The sequence below is a fragment of the Bombus flavifrons genome, chromosome 13, assembly GCF_040668555.2.
Source record: "Bombus flavifrons isolate JBK064 chromosome 13, iyBomFlav1_principal, whole genome shotgun sequence".
Taxonomy (NCBI): Eukaryota; Metazoa; Arthropoda; class Insecta; order Hymenoptera; family Apidae; genus Bombus; species Bombus flavifrons.
The window spans coordinates 1,468,094-1,490,235 of record NC_138454.1 but is presented as its reverse complement, the minus strand read 5'-3'; the positions used below and the strand labels follow the sequence as shown (position 1 = coordinate 1,490,235).

Sequence of the window (22,142 nt, the reverse complement as noted above, 5' to 3'; positions counted from 1 at the left end):
CTTTCCTAGTTACGATATACATATAATATACAATAATATATTCTTTCCTTTTGTTAGTTCGAACATTCGTTCATTTGTTAGTTTCTCGCTAATTTATGATCCGATGGTTACAATAATGTAGACACAAGTTAAACAATACCATTCGTTTCATTTGGAAACGTATTTGCCCAATACGATTGTCGAGAACATTAAATTATCCAGAACGTATTGTTCGTATTTATATCGTTCGATGCAAATACACTCGAAATTATTTTTTCCGTTGTCAAAATATGGTCCTTCTATTTGATTGATAACCGAGAGCAAATGTTTGCCCTATGTCTGTGTTTTAACAAGCCATAAAAATGAGCGTCCTTATAAAAGGATATCGGACAGCGTAAATAGTACTACAGTCATATTATACAGTTTGCGATTATCCTTTCCGAAGAATCATAAATATATTTGAGTTCATACTTGCAAACATTTATAATTTTTCTACTCCCGTAGAATTCTAAGCTTATCGCCGATGGTTTGAAACTTTGAACTTGCAAAAATATCTGGGAATATCACAGTTTATTTACTGCTAGGCTAAATTTATAGAAAATCAAAACGCTGGAAGGCGCACGGAATGCATACGATACACGCAAGGAAATACACGAAATATCCAAAATAAAGCGTAACACATGTAAAAGCGGGCAAGACGTGATTTCTTTTGGAAAAATAAGAAAAAGATATAAGAAAGAATAAAATCTTTTCATTCTCGGCATAGTTTTCAAGAAAATCGAGTTTGAAAATGTATTAACTGTATTTAAGTCAGTTCATTCCGGATTGGACAGGACTAAATAATCGACAGTGGGGAATTGCACGTGTAAAAATAAATGAAAAATGTAAAATAAAATTTTTTCGCTAGTCTCTTTGTTTCCGAGATAAATAAATTTAAAAGTTTACCATACGAATGCACAAGGTTGATTCTTAACCAAACATGTTCAAACTCTATTTTCTTAAAAATAAAGCCTTAAATCGAATAATCTTATTCTACATTTTCACTTACTTTTACACGTAGAACGACTTCCAACCATTTCGATTATACAGGATGGTTGGCAACTGGTGGTACAAGCGGAAAGGGGGTGATTCTACGCGAAAAAAGAAGTCGAAAATATAGAATAAAAATTCTTTTTAATTTTTTTTTTTTTAATTTTTCCATCGAGACAACGATCTACAGTGAGATCCGTTATAACGTACCGCACGCGTACTGAGCGAAAATTAAAAGTCGATTTTCTCAAAAACAAAGCCTCAAATGAAAAATTTTTATTCTATATTTTCGACTTCTTTTTTCGCGTAGAATCACCCCCTTTCCGCTTGTACCATCAGTTACCAACCACCCTATATATACCTGTTCTGATTATATATTTGAAATAAACCAAGTTCAAGTATACTTGATAAATTTGCAAACTCGATTTCCTCGAAAACAAATTGCAGAATGAAAACATGTTTTCTACATCTTTCCACAAACAACCATATCGTGCTTGTTTTTACATGTCGCTAGAGCGGATCCTGTATACTAAAACTCAAACGATAAAATAAATCTCTATCTAGGTTCTATTTGTTAAAAATACGAATGTGTACAAATGTTCACAGTCTACTTATCACGATATCCTTTTCTCGTGATAAGTTCGCGCGAATTTTGCAGTCTCGCTGAGATACTTCCGCGCGAACGATTTCCGGTCTCCCGATGCTTGCACGGTTCGCCGGCCAGCGGGTCCGCTTCGTCGACAATTTCCCCCGACCCATAATTAAAATAAACGGTTAATTAGCCGTGCAAACTAAAAGGCGTCTCGTGCGCGTGCATGCGCGATCTTCTTGTAAAGTCGGGACCCAGTCGTCGCGCCGGCTCCCGGGACGTCTCGCCTCTCCAGACGAGCTTCAACTAGACTTTTTAAAGCACGGCCCGCTCACTACCCTCCTGGTCGAACGTCAAAAGAGCAGAGGCCATTTTGTGCGTCACCGGCGCGTGTTCCCGTTACGCTGTAATCGTCCTCGCACTTGTTGAACCTCGTCAACCAAATTTGATACAACCCCTCGGTGGATCGATGCTTTTCTCTGCTCGTCTTCAAAGACTGTATTTTTTTTTCTTTTTAATAAATTTAGATTAGGTTGTTCGGTAATTACTGCTTTCTTCGAGTATCGTATTTATAATTTAAGATATTGATGATAGTTTGATAATTTGATGTTGTTTTTGTAGGTTTTGGAATGGGTTTTCAGAAAGGAAATTTGGAGATTAGATTTGCTGAAGTTCTTTTAATTCGCGTTCTTTTAATTGGTTAATTTTAATGGAGTTTCGAGGGAGAAACGAGTAATTTCTCGTGTTGTCTTAACATTGCCAAATGTAAGTGTTCATTACGAATGGAACCCTGTATGTTCGATGGAAGATCAGAGTTGGAAACTGTTGTTTAGAAATGAAGAAATCACATGCGGTATAAACAGAACTATGAATGAACTGCGTGTTTAATATTAAAAGGGCTGCGTTATAAGTATACGAAGATTTAAACGCTGCGAGCAAGTAACGAGAAAGAATTTATTCATCAGTCATAAATATTCTAACCACCCTTCTCCTCCTCCTATATCGATTTATGTTAAGCGAAGATTAAACGTTGATTTCGTCGATTGTTCACACTTTTTCTACGCAGAAAGCTTCTTCTGTGTGCGAGGTACACTCGTTATTCATCGAGAGTGCAGCTTCTCGACGACACGTTCAGTGCAAACAGCCTTATCCGTCTCATTTTCACGTTCAACAGCCGACAGTCGCGTCTATTCGCCGTTCAGGGAAAAGGAATCGACCTATTCATCGTTTCATCGGTCGGCTGGATTTTCCACGAGACAGATCGCATCGCGTGAAACGTTTCGCCACGTTCCATGCCATCGTACGGGAAATTTGCGCACGCACGTGCGTGCGTTGCACATGCGGGATACGCGACTCGATGAGAATCGATCGGGAACAACGCGTGGAATGATATTCCGGCTGACGAATAATAGCTGGCAGTTGTTGGCTGAATTCCAGGCTAGTCTTTGACTCGAATGTAGCTGAAAAAAAAAGCTAAAGATACATATTATACTTTTGGTTGACATATGATACTTGTAGTCGATATTGTATTTTTAAAATATATATAGTTCTTTCCCCTCTTTTCTATTGCGGATGGTATCCATAGTTTTTCAGTATGGACGTGGTCCATATTCGAAGCTTTTATCATCTTTCATCAGGACCCTATAGGAATTTTTGGAACAAATCAAATTCAAATCTGGTGCATCAAGATTTTCAGTTCTTTATAGGCCCCACGTGAAAGATAAACGTTCAGTTGCAGCGGCTAAGTGGCTATACATGTCTTTATTCTTTCTATCAGCTTCCATATATGTATACGTTGTTTTCGTAGTGTCAAATTTTTGTGGGCATAGCAAGTATAAGTGATCAACACATTCTCAAATCCCTATTGGTTACATCCCTCTTTCCATCAATATCTAAATTTCTTAACCAATAAGGTACTCATGAAACCTTAAGAAAACGCGTCCTTAAAGTAGATCTTCGCCCAAATCCATACAAATAGATCGTCGACTATGAAAAGGGATTTGTATTAAACATCAAACAGATTACCTCGTAAAGATCTTACAGGTATTCTCATTTTTATTCAATATTGTAATTCTATGTTTCAACTCATTCATCAAAATCTGTTATATACTACGATAATTCGTTTCATAGAATTCATCTGCTTTAATTAACTTCAAAATAGAAGGTCATCTAGAAATTGACATTAGTGCACAAGGGAATCCCCGAAGCTCTCAAGAACTTAAATAGAAATTATAGCCGATAAATGAGGCGATATACCACATATATGTATGCATATTGGTTAATAAAAATTGTTTGCACTGGAGACTATATAATTTTTTCGAGCAATGAATTTATAAGGCGCAATGAAATTGTGGTATTTGAATATTATATATATTAACGCAATACCGTGTTTTTTGAAGAATATTTACGTTATTTGTCAGTGGAATATCAATAACAGATGGTCGACAATAGCGAGAAAAATATTTTCAGGCATTGATGGTAGTGGTTGATGCGGTTGCGTGACTAATTCGCATACGTGTCGACCAATGAGCTTTCGCGATCGAAACGGTTATTTTTGCATGCGTTGACAAACCGAGTAATTGACAGATCGATAAATTGTCACGTAATCAAAGCGTTTATGTTTACAAACAGGAAATGGTAGTATCTGCTGGTTTCAGATAATTTTTGCCTGTTCCAGAAGTAGTTTCTTAGAATAGATTCTTATCTAGTTATAGAGTCTTATAAGCTTTTTACGAATAATAATATACATACATAGAAGTATAATACAAGTCATACAGAAGCAAAACTGATCGATAATTTACGATACTTTGAAATCAGGACAATCTCCTAACTCTGATGTGTCTGACAGTGACAGGATAATACTACTTTTCATGAGACAAACAAAAAAAAAAGCAAAATTCAAATATATATTCTGAATTTTATATTTCTCGAACAAATTCGAAACTAAGTAAATGGCGAGTTAAACTTTCCCGCATTTCGCGTGAACTATACTATATTTCACTAATGAAATAATCAACTTAGGGTAACTAACTCTATTTACATCAATGTCAAACAGTAACAGATTTCATAGAACAAAAGATCGCCACAACGAAAGATTAAATCAATATTATTCATTTTGTTCCAAGTCCATAAATCCACGTAACCGTTATCTCGTAAAACTACACAAAGTCACAAAGAGAATCTCGAAATGAATTTTCGACGTTAGATTAATATTTTTTGAGGGTTCGTTTGATCATACGGCGGTTTTATCCTCCGTTTGCACAAATTTCAGAACAAATCCTGGTAGTAGATCCGTTTGGTCCGGCCAGCCGTTAATCGCCACACGCCTTCGGAGATCCGGGATTAACGATCTGAGGTTCTAAAACAAACATTCCGACTGGTGGCTGTGTCAGCAGTTCGTATGTGTGTGACGATTGGAACCGCGTCTGACTTGCAGCCTCTCCGTTAGGATTTTCTGTCGGTCATCCCTGCTGGCCATCCGAAACTCCTGTTCTCAAAGTTGAATTCAAATCTCCTTTCCGGCTTATTTATTATAGACCCATGTAATCTGCTTGCAATAATTCTGTTTGCCGCGCTTCCCTTCGCCCACTTGAATTTTTAAAATCGTACTTCCTTGTTTTCCTGCTGGATCGAATCGAATTTTCATCGAGATTCTCGCTTCTGAGAATTGTTGTACACGTTGCGCAATAGTATTTTTCGAGCTTACAAGCTTCCCGTCTTAATTCGCGGCAAAATTCTTCGGACGAATTTTTGACAAAATTCAGTGAAGTACGAAATTTTGTATAGTCATTGAGGAAGTTTTGTCGTTTCTTCTATAATAGAAAGGCAATATACACCGAATTTTATATGAAAATACGTGTATTGTAATATAGAAAATATTCACACTTTTCAGAGTAGAACACCTGTTACAATATTTAATTTTTCTTGAAAGAAACCTTTGTTTACCATTTCGTAGTAGTGTTAATAAGATTATAAATTTGCATCAAACGCATACAGAGGAATTATTTTTACGATTACGACGATGAATAATTTTTTCGTCGTCCATTGTTCGTCTTTCTTTCCTGCCATAGAAAGACGAAAGAGAACATCTTCTAAATCTTGGTTACCTAACAAATAATCGATAAGTAGAAAATTGTACTTGAGATTGCTATATCGAAGAATGAAGTAACAAAAGAATCTGACAAACAATTTGCCACTAGCTTGAAAAAGCAATTGAAAACAACACACAATGTGCTTTCTTACTTACCTTCTTATTTATCTAACCTTGTTCTAGTTACGATTCGCAACGAACGTACCTGATGGAAAGCTGATTATAAAAAGCGCATGAAAGTACAGACCTAAATTCGGAAATTTTGTGCTTTCGTCGCGTAAGCTGATTACAGGGAAGGGGAAGGGAGGGGGAAATGAAGCCGAAATTTCGTGCGAGGCTTCGCTGTTTAACCACTGATCGATACGTTCCATTTGCAATACAGCAGTCGATCGGTTTCGCTAGGAGAGAAAAAAGACCGAATTCACCAGCTCTGCTAATTCTATACCGCGTCTTGAGAAAAACGTCGAATCTATAATTGCGACTAATCGACGACGTTCACGAAGGAATACAGAGTTCCTGGATTTCGTCCGATTTCGAAATCGGACGATACTACTCGTTTGAGTGGTAGACGACGTGTCCGAGAGTGGCGCGTTGCTATAGAAACCCACTCCCTCGTTGTGGCGTGGGTGGCGGTGGGCGTCAGGGGTTCTCAAAACGGCGACTACCCGTGAACCATGCCCAGGTGAAATCTGACATCGCAAAACGATCGGTAAAAATGCGGAAACGCGGCGATGAAAGGGAGCAGAAGAATGCTGGACGATAGTCGAAAATGACAAAGGGGGAGTAATGAAAGGAGAAAGGTTGAAAAAGAAAATAAAATCGTATCGTCCTAGCAGAGAGATTGTAGAGGGAAGAAATACTTGGGATTTTTTTTCGTCAACGAACAATATGATTCGTGAAAAGATTCGTAGAAATCATACGACAGCGTTGAAATATATCGTCGAAGATAGTGTATGCGGGGGATGAGATGTACTGGATGTACACGGAGAATCGTACGATGGTACACGGATGTAACGCTTTAACGCGGAGGCCATTGAACCTCAAAATGTACCTCCGGTGTATCTTGATAAATCAGATTTTCTGCGCTTGTTTTTATTCCTCCCGCTAGTTTCTCAGTGGTTGATTCGTATCGGGGACACGGCATCCGAAATAACGGTTTTAATGTCCGATGAAGTATTTAACATCGTGGTCTTTGGTATTTGGCTGTTTTACAAATTTTATTGCAATCGTAAATGTGTCGCAAATTATTTTCATTCTGATAATATTTCTTTCAGCGATAATTGATTCGTAGGAAGCAATACAGTCAACCACAGAATTATCTTTTCGACAATGATTGCACGAAGGTTGCCAAGTGTAATTCTATATGAAATTACAAAAATGCTACACCACTATAATTTTTTTTTTTTTTTTTACAAAATGTATATTTCACAAAGGTATTTTATACAACGCGAGTCTTAAGTATATAGTTAGTGTTTTTAATTGTCTATTTTTAACACTTATATCTCATTATCGTACTAATGAAATTTCAAAACGTTTTATATTATACTTATAATATACGTATAAAAGATTACTACATGTAATAACTGTTCAAATGTATATTCATGTACATTGGTGTATAATTGTACCAATATATAGAACGAGGGTGCACGACTTTTTAATCCAGTATTCTTCAATCCGTAATCCCACCGTGGAGATTCAAACTCCGATCGAACCACCTCAGAACATACCGTCGTCCGTAACTTTAATACTCGAGAGATATGGAACGCGGTGTGTAAGTCACGTATGTACGTTCGAGCAGCCGTAAGAAGTAGAACGGACTAGTCAAATATCTGATGGAAGCTACAGTAAGACGTTCCCCCGAATTCAATGTCCCTTCGTCATCATGGATTTTCTTCGAGCGACGCAATTCCGCGATGAGCGCGCGGGATGAGAAAAAGAAAGAGGACGACGAGACGGTTCGAACGTCTATTTCCGTAAAATCCATTCAAAAATATCGGCCCGTGTTCCCTCGATCTTCTTCCTGAAAAATCTGTTACGATGTAATGGGGATACGATAATCCCTCTTTTTCATCCCTCGAAGTTCGAGTTATTTGTCCGGTGGATAACACACAGTGAGCGTTATGTCTGTCGAACAATCGGATTCGACGGTGACGAGAAGAAAGTTCCTTCGACGATTTCCTTGTGAAACCATTGCCAGGCAATCCAGATGGGACAGGGTACGGAACGTGCTCGTTCGGATCGTCGACTTATTGTTAGGGTGGCGTTTGACCCTGAGGCAACTTTGTGTACCGCGATAAACCCCCGGAGATGGAAATCGGAACCCGTATTTACGGATGCCCGGTCGCGACGCGAATTTGTTCCCTCGTAAAGAGGATCGACTTTACCGTACATACATGCAAACATACGTCGACTGTCCTCCGGCACCCGTGTTTGTTTCCTTGTTTTGGTCGCTTTCGTTCCTTTTCCTCTCTTTACTATCTCCTTTTTTATTTATTTTCCTTCGTTTCATGGATTTTTAATTTACGAATGATAGATAGGATTTATTTGAAGATTCTTAGAGACGGATTTATTATGGTTAGTAGGCAATTATTATGAATTTTTCTCAGATAATAAATTAAAAATATGCAACGGGAGTAATTTTAATTAGAGAGGCGAATTTTTTAAGACTACAAGGATATTACTATCTTTAATTTGTTTGAGAACATAAATTAATTTTCTTGAAAGCACAATCGTTTTCTTTTTTACTATGTCATGATTATTGAAACAAACTATAAGGAGAATAAATTAAAAACGTGCAGTAACGTTACGAATATACAGAATTAATTTTCTTGAAAGCAAAGCCTTATATGGGCAAATATTATTCCATATTTTCGGCTTATATTTTTACTTTTACTACATCGTGATTATTCAAACAAACTATATCTCAAAATATTATATTAATATAACAGTGATCTTTGACTCGTAACGAAATGTTCAATAGATCGAGGAGAAGAAATCAACATTTCAATTAATGTTTACTGTCATCTTGCTGAAAAAAGAAATCATATTAATCGATAGATCTCTGTTTCTTTTTCGTACCAAGAACGGTATTTGTTCTAAATTTAATATTTAAATATTTGGTGGAAATTTCATGAATATAATGTAATATTTCTGATTACATCTATTTTAATTGATTATCGACAAGGACACTATGAAGTTTCTCAACAATCCAATAATTGGATATTAAACTTAATTAGCAATATAACGTCTAGTTTGCAATGTGGCAAACGTAATCACACATGATTTAAGCGAACTGAAGTGTTTCGCTTTTGAGATTAATGATTCCAAAGAGCCGTAAAATTTATCGTTGGTCCGTATTTTAATGTTTTTGATTTTTTACATTCGAAATGGGTCAGGATGCACGATACGACAATGATTTAACTTGAACGCGGAAAATTATGGGGAATATAAATTCTGTGGTCGTTTCAGAAAATAGACAAGAGAATTTGTTGCCGACTCGATTCACGTCGATACAGTTGTACACGGGGTTGATTCGTCACGAAGTTAACCCATTTAAAAGCTTGAAAGTTCTTTCCTGCTGCCACCTTTTTGAATCACCAATCTCGCTACTTAAAGTTCAACTTCAATTATTTTCAATGGGAACGTCTTTCTTCGTTTTTAACCTTTTTTTTGACCACCGACTAGCGATCTTTTTATGGTTGAGTTGGATCGTTTGATTCACAGTGTTTACGCTTTGTTAGGTAGCCTGTGAGAAAACAGCGAAAGGGACGAATTATGATATTAATTTTTCAAATGGAATAAAATGATTTTTTGCATGTAGTCATTTCTTACATTTCAGGGTACGAAAAAATTTATTTTACATTTACACAAGAACACAACGTAATATTCAACATTTACGTAGCATCGTAATTTAACATTTTGCATTTGCATAACAACACAGTAACTAACTACTAAACCTCAGAAGTTACATGTTACATAATTGCATTTAAATATAATTACAAGTTTACGTCGACAAAACAGAATTGATGGAACGTAATTAAGCCTTTAACGATGCGTCATCGCTATCAGTGGCATGAAATGTTGAGTAATAAAGATGTATGCGTGTTTTTGTTGCTAAGACTATTAATCAGATTCCTGCCTAGGACGTCTCATTATGAGTTAGGCGACATAGCTAGAGCAGCTTTGTACGCGTTTACACGCGTGTCACTAGGCTAATGTGGGTTAATCAGCACATCCATTGCACATCCTGCCATGCTTCGGTATTGGCTGTTCGCCCTCTCGTCTGTCATTTAAACTCGCTTCTCAATTGACTGATTGACTGATTGACTGACTGTCTGACTCTATAGCTATATAGATATCTTTCATTTAAAACGATCGATTTATTTCTTTTAAAATGCTATCGATTTTATGAGAATTAGAAGAATGTTGTGTATAGTATATTAATCTTAGAATTGCTATAATACATGTATGATAACATAAACTTAGAAATTTTATTCAATTACATGTACATATATATATTAACCTTCTCACATACTACAATTTTCAATTTCACACATATATATATGTCGAAGATGAAAGGACGTCGGAGCCTTCCCTTTGGAACTTCGGGAAAATCCCTTAGCACTGTAATCTAGATTCTATTATAGGCGTAATTAAACAATTGCCGTCATTCGATCCGATTGTATTTGTTCGAGATTTGTGATAATGAGCTTGGGCTCGAGGCGACAAGCAGTCGCCGAACGTAGCCGCGGTCACGGGATGGACGCTTTGTCTAACAAAAGTATGGACTAATTCTATAGCTCTCCTTAAAAGAAATATTTGTGACGGCACGCGACAGTAAACATTCCAACGGTTTCTGTTCCGTGGCTCGCCACACGCAGACCCTATTCTTCGAGTAAGATGATTGTCAGATGTCGATGCGTCTCCGCAGTACATGTTCGGCTAGCCTGAGGGCCCGTTATAAATCTTAAGATTTAGTTGGCTAAAGTCCTTCAGACAGACAAACAATCTTTGTCCCAGCTACGGGAAGATAGGAGAGACCTATTTTTCAACGAACGGCGTCTCCCACTAGCAACTTTCCCTCGAGGGCGGTTAGCATCTTTTTCTAACTACCGATATGGAGATTGACCAATTAGCAGCAACGCCAATTTCCCTCACCTTCTAAACGAAGGCTATCCTCGACGAATCCAAGGATTTCGTGTCCTTAGACACACCCCATCATTGTTTTCCTCTGCAGCATCATCGCGACGGAAAGTCATTCTCTCGTGAGGTCGTATTAGCGAGTTACTTAGCGTCTGTACGCTCGGTGGATATTCCACGTTTTGAGTGCGACTTAGATTTTGTGAGCATGTTCACCCATCATCCCGTTGACCGCGGATTCGTTATTGAACCTTGGATCATCGTCATTAGTTTCTCGAGTATCTAATTACCACGGTTACTTGTCCAATCCTATAATAATCGTATTTGCACTAGTCAATGTCTTCTCTATTGCATAACGACACAGTGTATCCAAACGAAGATTCGTTTCACGCCCCTAACCCTAAATTCCAATCTTTCTCCGACATATAAATATATATGGAATTGAAAATTGTAGTGAGAAGGTTAGAAGCTATAATGATCCAGTCTCATTTTTTGGAAATTTTTTATTTTAATATCAATGTGCATGATTACCTTTTATTTATGTCTAAACTTTCTTCTTTATGATATTTTTCAATTTAGAATTTCACTTTTCTTTACTTAGAATCTAAATTAAATTTTGTGTTTCTGTTATGCAATGTAAAAAAAAACAAATACTCATTCCTTTAAAAAACATTGGATTGTGCGAACAGTGGTCGAGAAATAAAATCACAGATCGTGTTTTGTTACTTCTATGTTTTGATCGTGTTTTATTTTTTGTTCAAACATACAATCGAAGAGTGCCTGTAGAAAGCAGTGTAAGTGCTAAAATGACAAAATTTTGCTTTTCTATTGAAAAATGTCCTACATATCAATGAGAGTATCGTAGTATAGAATTTAAATGCTATTTCCATTTCTAAATAGTTACGAATAATGCTAGAAGACATAGACAAAATTTAAATGTGATCAAACGTCAGTTAATTATTTCTTAGCTTTTGTCTATGACATCTATCTAAATGAACTTTTCTTTACGATTAAGAGGTGGCGCATACAGGATTCCTCTCCAGATGTACTTTTTTTCTATAAACTTAGTCTACATTAATGCGTAAGCTTTCTCTTTCTCCATAAAAAGTTATTTCTTGGTACTAACAGTGTTTTCCAAAAGTATTTCCCAATTTATTTTTTGGTTTAGAATTAAATCCAAAGGTGTCTTCAAACGATCAATATATATTGTGAATATTTCAAGGTACTCAACCAAAAGGATCAATATATATCGCCGACACAATATTGTCAATATTTATTGACAAACTGCATTTTCGTTGAGAACCTTGACATATTCACAGTATTATTGTTTGTCTAAGAGCACACCTAACTATTCTTATTAGCATTAAGCGCGCTAAATGTCACATGTAGTCATGTTTGTGAAAGCATAGATGAGTCAATTATTTAGAAATTATATGAATAATCTCAATGGAATTGATTCAGTTAAATCCCTGCATGTTCCATATACGAGTTGGAACTCGTGTATATTATTGCTGACGATTTCAAACTCTCTTGGATCGAATAATGAATGGGTTTGTGAAGCGCGACATGGACAATTTAGACCGGTACTAGCGATGGCTCTAGATGGTTGGCATCAGATATAACTGACCCACCACTCGTGGGACGCGAAACTTCGAGATTCGATACATACGATTTCGGATTGTTGATAGCCGATATGACCAATTCCAATCCTGTGGGGTTCGACGTAAACGACCATAATGTTGTTCACTCCTGCCGACTGCGAGTGAACATTGGAAACGCGATGGAAACCATTCTAAGTCTATAACAATTTGACATAGATGAATTTTGAATATGTAGAAGTTGATTGAAAGTAAATTTTTAGTGAAATTCTATATTATAAATAACTTTCAGCTACATAGAATTGGAATTGATACTGTAGTATCGTGGACAAAAAGGCCTAAAAGATATCGGGTAAACCATAAACAATGTCGCGAGAGCCGAGGCGTCGTCGGGTCCATCAATGTGTCGTCGGTCCTTCAATTGAATAGTTTCATAGAAAAAGATTAAAAGATATGTTGACTATTCTAAGGATACAGAATAAGTGAAGTTTTGCTGACGATACTGTGTCTGAGGAAAGCTAGGGGTGGGTGTGTCTAAGGATACGGGACTATTGGATTTGTTTTTGGTTAGGGAATTTTGGTTAGGGAAGTGAGGGCAGTAGACACCGTTTCCGTTGGATAATAAAAAGGTTTGTGGACCAGGAAGGGTTTTAGCCGCCCTCGTGAGAAAGTTGCTAAAGGAACATACCAAACGTGAGGAAAACTAACTTTCCCTGTTAACCGGTAATAAACAATAAACGTAAAAGGAAACCTAAAACAAGAGATACTCGCTTGGTCTGAAGGACCTTAATTATGAAAATTCCAAGACCCCCGGTGGGTACTTAGGACTATTGAGGGTACGCGCCAAGCATGTGCAGACATCTGGGCGCCATCCTGCCCGCGGTGTGTGGCCTGGTCTCTGATGTGAATTGACGTTACACTAGCGTTGTCGTGACAGTGCGGTCCGCGTGACAGAAAGAGAGAGCGTTGGATCTGTTGTGACGAGAGTTGCAAATTAACTATTGAGTTGTCTAGATTATAGTACGTTATTTTGATTAGTTCACGTTAAGCAACTATCGTTCTTCTGTTTAATCAACATCTGTACAATTCATTTATTGTAAATAAATCATCATCAATAATAATATTTTATTTCCGATATTACAATACGAATTTGACTGTATGAGACAATGCTGATATATTGTTTTTATATTTCTGTTCCTAGTTTATTGACTAAATAGTTTACACAGATATTTTCTTAGTACAATTTGAATTTTCCAGTGGTATACGAAAAAGGTAAAAACTGTTATATGTAACCTAAACGCGTAAAGAAGTGACAGAAGCTAACAGATTGAAAATATTGAAAAACAATAGCTGATACAACGGTCGAGAAGCAGATCTGATCAAGTCCAGTGCCCAAACATTGTACTGGTGTACCATCAAAAGCCTTTGACGTCTTTCGTGGTTTTCAAAGATACCATGACATCCAAGGACTCCATAGTTTCCAAGGATCTCTGAGAATACTACGACATCTGTAAACTCCGATAGGTTCCATACTATCTAAATATCTTAGAATGTTTTGAGGTTATCCGCAAGTTTAGATTAAATCAGGGGTATTTGTCAATCTGAAACAATTCAGATGGTCTTCGATGTGATCTTAGGAAGATTATTGAAGGAGCCTGAATCCTGTAGAATCCCCTAAAGCCTCTTGGATTCCTCAGAACCTTCTAAGACTTTCAAATGTTCTCATAAGGAACCTCTTAATGTCTTTCAGCACCCTAAAACTTGCTCAGGCTTCCGGATACTCTGGAACCCACCGACATCCTCAGAATTTCTGAAACCTTCCGAGTGCTTCGAGACGCTATGCGGTGTCCAACAAGTTGATGCATGTGTACCAGGGAGTTGTCTCCATCCATTCCTTTTTCGGACGTCTAAATTCTTCGTATTTAAGATCGTGTACTACCCCTGGAAATCAGCTTTTAATTAAGTTTCTTGAGAACTGTAAAACGTTATAGTTAAATGTTGCTGTAAAATGTTCCAACGTAACGTTGTACTTGAATGTTGTAGTAAAATGTTATAACTAAATGTCATAGTATAAACATACGCGAGTGCTTTTCTACGTCTCAAAAATGCATGAAACACACCACGCATTAGGTATACCTATTATTCGTAACAGAAATTCAACGCGCAAAACTGTTGAGTTTATCTCGGAATAGAGAGAGGAAATGCATGGATGAATGTATAATAGAAATATATTGAAGTAAGTATAAGTATAAGTACAGTGTATGTTCGTCCAGATCCGCACGCTAGCAGCATTACTCTACAATAGAGCTCCGAAGCCATGGGTCTTTATATATGCATATGGGTATTTATATAATTACGAAAACTGGCCCGTCTATACCCCGCTACACCATCTGTGTAAGAAAAAGATATGAGGCTGAGGGGCCCTTCAAATTGATTTAGAGCTAAACAATACTCAATGTCTTCGAAGACTAAGAAAACTAAACACTAGAGAAGATGTAAAGTTTTCCTAGAAATGAGAATCACTTCAGCAAAAACGAACAATCAAACGTTTTATTTACATAAATTTTGTAAATGTCGGTTACAGTCATTATTTCAAGCGAAAAGATCGAACCTTCCTCTATCAAGGTTTTCATTAAACCTAGCAACCTATCACTATCTACCAAATTCAAATTCTTCGACTACCTCGTTTATTTTTCTTGTCATGTACACATTCTAACGTCACATCCTACAACATCCTGCAATTCCACCATCAACTTTTGTCTTTGCTTAAAGCGTTTCCCTAGTTTCCTCGTTTCCTACGTCGTCGGAACAAAAACATTTGCTGCGCGTGGTGTTCGCTGGCGCAATCGAGGCCGCGGTGGAATGCGGGTCACGAATGCATACGCGGGCGGAACTTTCGCGGCGTACACGGAATCTCTCGCACGTGGGAATAATAGAAGCACTTGGCACGAGTGACGCCGCCACTGACGTTAATTATCCTAATGAATGAGAAGCCCCGCAATCGCGCGCCACGAAATTGTCGCTCGCGAAACGGTATCAGTGTCTAGTTTTCTTCTCTGTTAGATTCTTCCAGACGGTATTCTCTGGTTGCGTTCGTTCTAAAGTCGTCTCGTCCTAGCCGGTCATTTTGTATTGTTTCGTTTCCTGCGCGCGGCATGGCCCAGTTCTGTCTTCGGTAATTCTGGATGTTTCTGTATTCGCGGAGAGGAAAAACGAGAGATTCGGATCAGGGACGAGGGAATGAGTAACGCGATGCGAAACGACGATACCGGGGGTGGAAATGTTTGAATGTGCAGGACAATGGAGCGGAGAAGAATAGCGTGACACGACGGTGACCAAAATTTAAGGGAGTAATCTCTGAAAATGCAGCCGGCAGAAAGCGTAAAAGTAATCACATATTTTCTTGGTTTTTTTTTTTTTTGTTAGAAAAATGAGGCTGCACCGTCTGAGCGTCTGACGCCGCTACGAAATCGTTTTTGCCATCATGCGGCTTATATACTCGTCTCTTATACTATCTGCCAACGGCTTCTTAACACGAAAATGCGAACCACGTAGCTGGATTTTAATATAGAACGGTGGATTAAAAAGCGGCGCCGAAATGTTTGAAGCGACGCATGAGTAACAGCGAAACGTGCATATCATTTTGATACTTTTAAGACGGTTCTATTATGGTTAACGAGATTTTTTTGTACACGAGGGAACAATACCGAGGTTATGAAACTCCTTTCCTTCTGAATTACATATTTATATTAATCATGTGAAAAATTGTAGTGAATTTTTCAAATGAGAGTCTCGTATGAAAACTGCGATAGTTTTATAGTAATTAGATAGTAGAAAGTAACGTAAAATAAATTAAATGGTAGAGGAACGTCGACATATTATTGTATAATCTTGTAACAGTAGGGTCTCGGTTATCCAAATCCCGTTTAATCGAAGGGGTTTTGAACTTTACCACGACTTCATTCTGTTTGAAATTTTAACACAAAGAATACGAAAGTGTAAATAGTCAGGAATTGTGAGAGCAGTTAATCAAACTTTCGACCGATTAAAGGATGAATTAAATCTAAATACATGTACAATATTACGTTATAAAAATGTTTTCCACGATTTTATTATGCGATTTACTGACGAACACTAATAGACCTTTCCGTATTACACGAGCTTTCGATTATTCGAGATAGGACATAGACATCATGGTGGGTAATCGAGGCTCTATCGCACTCACAATTTTTCTTTCAGATTTGTAGAAATCATTTTATCAAAACCTTCTCTGTGAGAAGGTTAATCATTTTGTCGGAACGTGTATGCAACCTCATTTTGTTATAGACACGTGTAATGGAAAACAGCCGAAATAAAAATTCGTTTAACCTTTTGAATATTATAGTTACATTTTGGTTACTTTTAAATATTTGCTCTGCGAATTTCAGACAGTTCTACACACTTCCTCATAAATACGTAAACACCCGCAGTCTAATTATACCTGTATTATTCACAATTTTTCCCGTGAATTTTTATCTTCAAAGTTGTGTTGGAAAACAAACCAGAAAATAGCACCACGTCGAGATATCATGATCCCGCCTGCTCTCTATAATATCGCTCGTAAATTTTCATAAATTATCCTAAGCACGCTGTTTAGCTTAAATTTTAATTAAGATCAGGTAAGTTCGGAAATGGCCCGCAGCATTAATCAACAATCAATGCAATTTCTACGCACGTGTATGTTAATTTTAATCGCAGCAGGTAGGTAAATGTTAAATTATTTGCACGATCACGCCACAGGATATCGTAAATAATGGTAGGCGATGCGACCACTATGGAACGATGCGACCACTATGGAACGATGCGACCACTATGGAACGATGCGTTCGTTCGTTTAAGACGACGCGACGGAAGGTTTCGCTCGGGTTTATCGTTATTTATTATGCGAACAACGCGAAAGATGCGCGGCACAGCTTTCCCCAGGAGGGGTCACGAAAAGTTATTCTAACGTCGAGCCATAAAAACGCAAAAGGGGATGCGAGAAAGGGGGCTGGCGAGGGTTTGTTCGCCACGGAGTTAGCGAATCATCCATTTTTCTTCACTTCGCGAATTTATGGTGCATTTACGTGGCTGAGACTTTTCGAATAAATCCACCTAGCTACGTTGCTTATAGAAGCTACGTGCAACGTTCCTGATCCGCGGAAACAATGCTTTCGACGTGTAAACAGAATTTCTGTGAATCGTGTCGGATGTTCGGAATGCGTACGAAAATCACCAGAAATTCAGGCGCGTAATTTTATTTTGACGCTGTACGGTTTTGCCAAGGTTCAAAGGGAATTGTAGAGGGATTATGGATTAACATGTTAAGAAATATCGTTATCTTTTCTTTGGTCTGTAGTTCTCTCGGTTTAATTTGCGTCAGGTTGATTTTACATCGAAAGAATTAGTTCCTTAACGCACGAAGGTTCGCTCGATTTTCCAGTAAAATGAATAAATTTTGTCAATGTATCGAAAAACTATTTTATATATGAAAATATTTGTACGGGCTATTTATATGTCGTATAATAACTTATACAAAATCAACGAACAAATATTTTTAACTCCTAAATAATTTAGGTTAAACTCTACAAGAAGACTCTAAAAAAAATTGAAACCATCCTCGCAACCCGTTTACTCAATTTCTTCACCATCTCCTAAAATAGAAATCACTTTCCCAGAAACTAAAGTGTGCAAAATCGCCGGTTTAGAAAACAACCTAACCCCTTCAACTGTCCCTTGTATATCCATGCTATATCCAGTTCACGTTAATCCTATTCTTCAGCTACGATTCCTTGGAATTGAATTTAGGGAGGGTCTACAATTCACGGTCGGTGTACGTAGCATACGTGCACGAAGTACACGCGAGGGAAAATCGAGGGCTTTCCAAAGGCGGTCATCGTATCGCCAGTGGAAAAGGCTGAGGGCAATAAGGTTCGAACAGGTCGTACTGTAAGAGGATATATATAGTCGGGGATAGGAATAAGTGGACAGCTAGTAGAAATACATAGCAATGAAGTTTCGTTAAAAATAACTTGTTTAGGTACATCTAAAGGTAAATATGAATTACAGTTATTTACCACACTTGTTTGCATACGCCTAAACGTAAATATGAACTTCGATAAGTTTGCTAAATAACCTATGTACTATAAGGATATATAATAAATAGATTGAAGATTTCTATGTATTTATAATAAATTTAAAGACGAAAAAGTGTCTAGGATGTATATAATATACGATAGTATAAAAAACATCCAAACTGGAGTGCTCATTATAATTTGTCGTATGCTAAACAAATTCCATTACGTATGTTCCATTTTCTTAGTTCTGTTCTTAACAATACGAAGTTGCATAAAAACCCGCAATCCAATAGCAAATAAAGCTTAAGTGTAGAACACTGCTACTAGTTCGAGTAAACTTCATTGGTACCTACCTTTCACTTGTTTCTGTCTACGACTGTAGAGAAGGCCAGGAAATTGTAATCCTGCAGGAAGTTCGCGGTTAGACGTGAATTATTCTGGCGGTCGTCGCTGTCGATCGACCGTCGAGTCGTCGCGTAGCTGCTGGAAAATCCTTAAAGCGCAGAGCGAGAGCAACGACGCTGAGCCAGCGTTTCGATGAGGGCACAGAATAATTCAAAGGTAAATGAAGCGCTTTCTCGTCGGCCCGCGCACCGCTAGAGAAAATACGACGCTGGCAATCGCCGAGATTTATCTTCCCTCGGCGAAATATCCTCCGTTTAGCCTGCGACTTAATAAATTCGAGATGGCTCGCTCGATGTAATTATTACGACCTTTCTTCGTGGGCGTTTTCGTTGATTGTTCGAGGACTTTTCGTGGACCTTTCATGGTGTCTCTTCGTACATTATTAGTTAGGGATTGTTTGGTAACTTATGCTTTGAGTAACGTTAAACGTGCAAGTACGTGTATGTTATTTCGATATTGTTATCGAATTTATGTATCTATCGTTGTATGGTTAAATCGTTGATCTATTATGGAAGGGGATATTTATTGCTGAAGCTCGTTGAGAAATTAATCGATTCATTGCGTTACAATATATGTTGTAACTATACTTCGTTATAATTAGATATTTGCACATTTATAGAAAATTCAACTATGTAGAAACATAAAGAGCGCACTTATATTCAAAGTATATAAAATATCTAAAGTAAAGCATTCTTTATATATTTTATAATATTTGGCAAGTGGAACAGATCTCTATCTAACGTCCATTTCTTTGATAACATTCGTAAAACTACGCGTGCATAAATATCCGTCGTCTAATCGTGACCACTTAAACCAGTCGTGATAAAATATTAAATATATCGAGACCACGAAGTGTTAAGAAATGACACGATCAACAGCTTCGTCGTTAGCCTAACCCCTATTGATACTGCACGTGTCAAAACAAAAGTATGTTATCACGACGGAATCACAGAAGAAAATTCCATTTTTATGGTGAAATGTTCTTCCTTCTAAAGTCGTCGAAAATGGAACCTATCTTAAACTCGCGACGTCGAATATCCTTCGAACACGTTTTATCATCATTCGTTTGTTTCTTCTTCGCATTCTGGATACAAATAAGTCTCTCATCATGACAATCCTTTTTGCATTTCAGGAAGATGCGGTCACGGGTCTCCGTGCGAGCAGCTCTGCTACGAACTTCACGATGGGATGTACGAGTGCGATTGCAAGGACGGCTACATTCTTCATAAAAATGGATACAGCTGCGCCGGTGAGTTGATCCCGAAACTTACCCCCTGCATATCCTTCCTCGCGATCCTCACGCGTCTCCCCCGATTTCCCCGTAGACGAATCTGTTTATTCGATTCCTTGACTTCGGTGAATTTTGCCTCGTGAGTTCTCTAGGAAATTGCTTCACGTAACTTGCCTGGATTTTCCGATTTTGAAAGAAATATAGGAGACTGATTTTAGAAAATGTTCGTTTTGTCATGAGTATTTCTTTCTCTGTTTTATGTAAAAAGTATTCAAATGAATATATCCACCGTCGTTTGGAAAGTAAATTTCTTATCTGGATCAACACGTATAAATTATAAGTTTGACTTATTGAAGGTATTATACAGGTGTCCGAAGAAGTCGCAATATAACTTATACTACGTGTCAATGAAGGTCAAAGAAGGTAAAAGAAGTTCATATAAATCAACGTCCGAAAATGTTTTATCGAAGAGTTGTAAGCGTTAAAAAATTTATATTAATCATTTTGGCAATTATAATGAACGTTCGAAATTCCTTCCTTCTGCAAGAATACTCGTCAAACTGAATGTTCGTCAAACTTTCTTCAATATTTCCGCCGCTGTAGAAATAGTAGTAAATGCATTTGTCTGTCTACGATTTTGTATAGCAAGTCTTAAGAACAACTTTCTTGGGAATCTTCGAAAGCTTATAACTCTTCGATAAAGCAATTTCGGACATCAGTTTATATAAACTTTCTTTATCTACTTGACCTCATTAACACATAGCAGAAGTTTTGTATCGACTTTTTCGGACACTTTCCTTTTGTATCATAACGTTATGTACAATTAAGAGGATTAAACTTTGTTCCTTTAACGTGCAATAAGTAAAATTCAATTTTTTAAACTGTACGTATATATACACGTTTTACAGTACAAATTATTTTGTGCCATTGTAAAATGAAATTCGCAGCAAATAAATTTTAGAGGTAAAATTTTAACCCGTCTCAAATTTCATATTAAGACCATCATCTTTCTACATCAATTTTTATGCAAACATTTCAAGTAGCATCAATCAGGAAAATTCATAGGGGGAAAATTCTTCGAGTGACACGTAATCAGTATTCATGTGACACGTTTCAGACGTAGCATATTGCGCGAAATGCCTTACGAAAATCGTGTCGCGACATTTTATTCGAAGATGGCAGGCTTTTTTACGTACAGTTCTTTCGTATCAAGATACACTTGACTCTAAACTATAGGACAACTAGCGTATCAGAGATAAAAAGGATTCTAGGTTAAGGTTGGGTCCATTAGAGAGCAATAAACGCACGATTCGACGTTCAATTTCGACGTGAGTCTGCAGTCGTCTCGACACACTTTGCTCGTGTTCCATTTTTTATCATTTATCCTAGTCTTTGATGGTTGGAATTTAATTCTTTCTCGTACACTTGACGATCATGTCAAAGTCACCATGTTTTTCGACTTGTGTACTCGATCTTTAAACAATTTCTTACATTAATCGTAATGTTCTGCAGCTTAAAAATAAACTCGTTTTCGATAATGTAAATCATCATAGAGGTCGCGAATCAATTTGATCGAATGGAAATTATTTAGAAACTTTAAGTGTTGATTGATCATGCATCGATTAAACGAGGAAAATCATGAATTTTAATTTTTGTTCCTTTTTGAAAAAGTAGAAGCTTTCATTTATACGACCGACGTTCTACAAATATGACTTTCTATATAATAATTTTCTGAGGTACATGTGCAATGTTTTGGAAACAAAATCTGCATAAAGATTATTTGTTAATGATAATTTGTTAATATATTATGTAGCGAGTAAGGAATAACGCCTTGAAGTTTCATTTTTTTGAAAAATAAAAATACTTCTTTTTTTAAGTACTAGAAATATAAAATCACTTCGAAACTTTTATCTCGAATAATAATTACGAACTAATTTAAGTTGTTACAAATTTTAAGTTTAAGTTGTTAATTGATACAAAGACTTTC

The 22,142-nt window shown here is 37.2% G+C and overlaps 1 protein-coding gene and 1 long non-coding RNA gene across 6 annotated transcripts in view; one reads left to right on the top strand and one right to left on the bottom strand.

The window, feature by feature from the left end:
- The window catches only part of LOC138185893 (pikachurin), a 288,876-nt gene that overhangs the window by 53,568 nt on the left and 213,166 nt on the right, over positions 1–22,142 (top strand). For all 5 annotated transcript variants that reach the window (XM_069125218.1, XM_069125222.1, XM_069125221.1 and 2 more), the window contains exon 3: positions 20,057–20,173. In XM_069125218.1, coding sequence (XP_068981319.1) covers positions 20,057–20,173 — 117 coding nt within the window. The remainder of the gene's footprint in view (positions 1–20,056; positions 20,174–22,142) is intronic.
- Positions 1–22,142, bottom strand: part of LOC138185912 (uncharacterized) — a 184,003-nt gene that overhangs the window by 37,068 nt on the left and 124,793 nt on the right. The window lies entirely within an intron of this gene.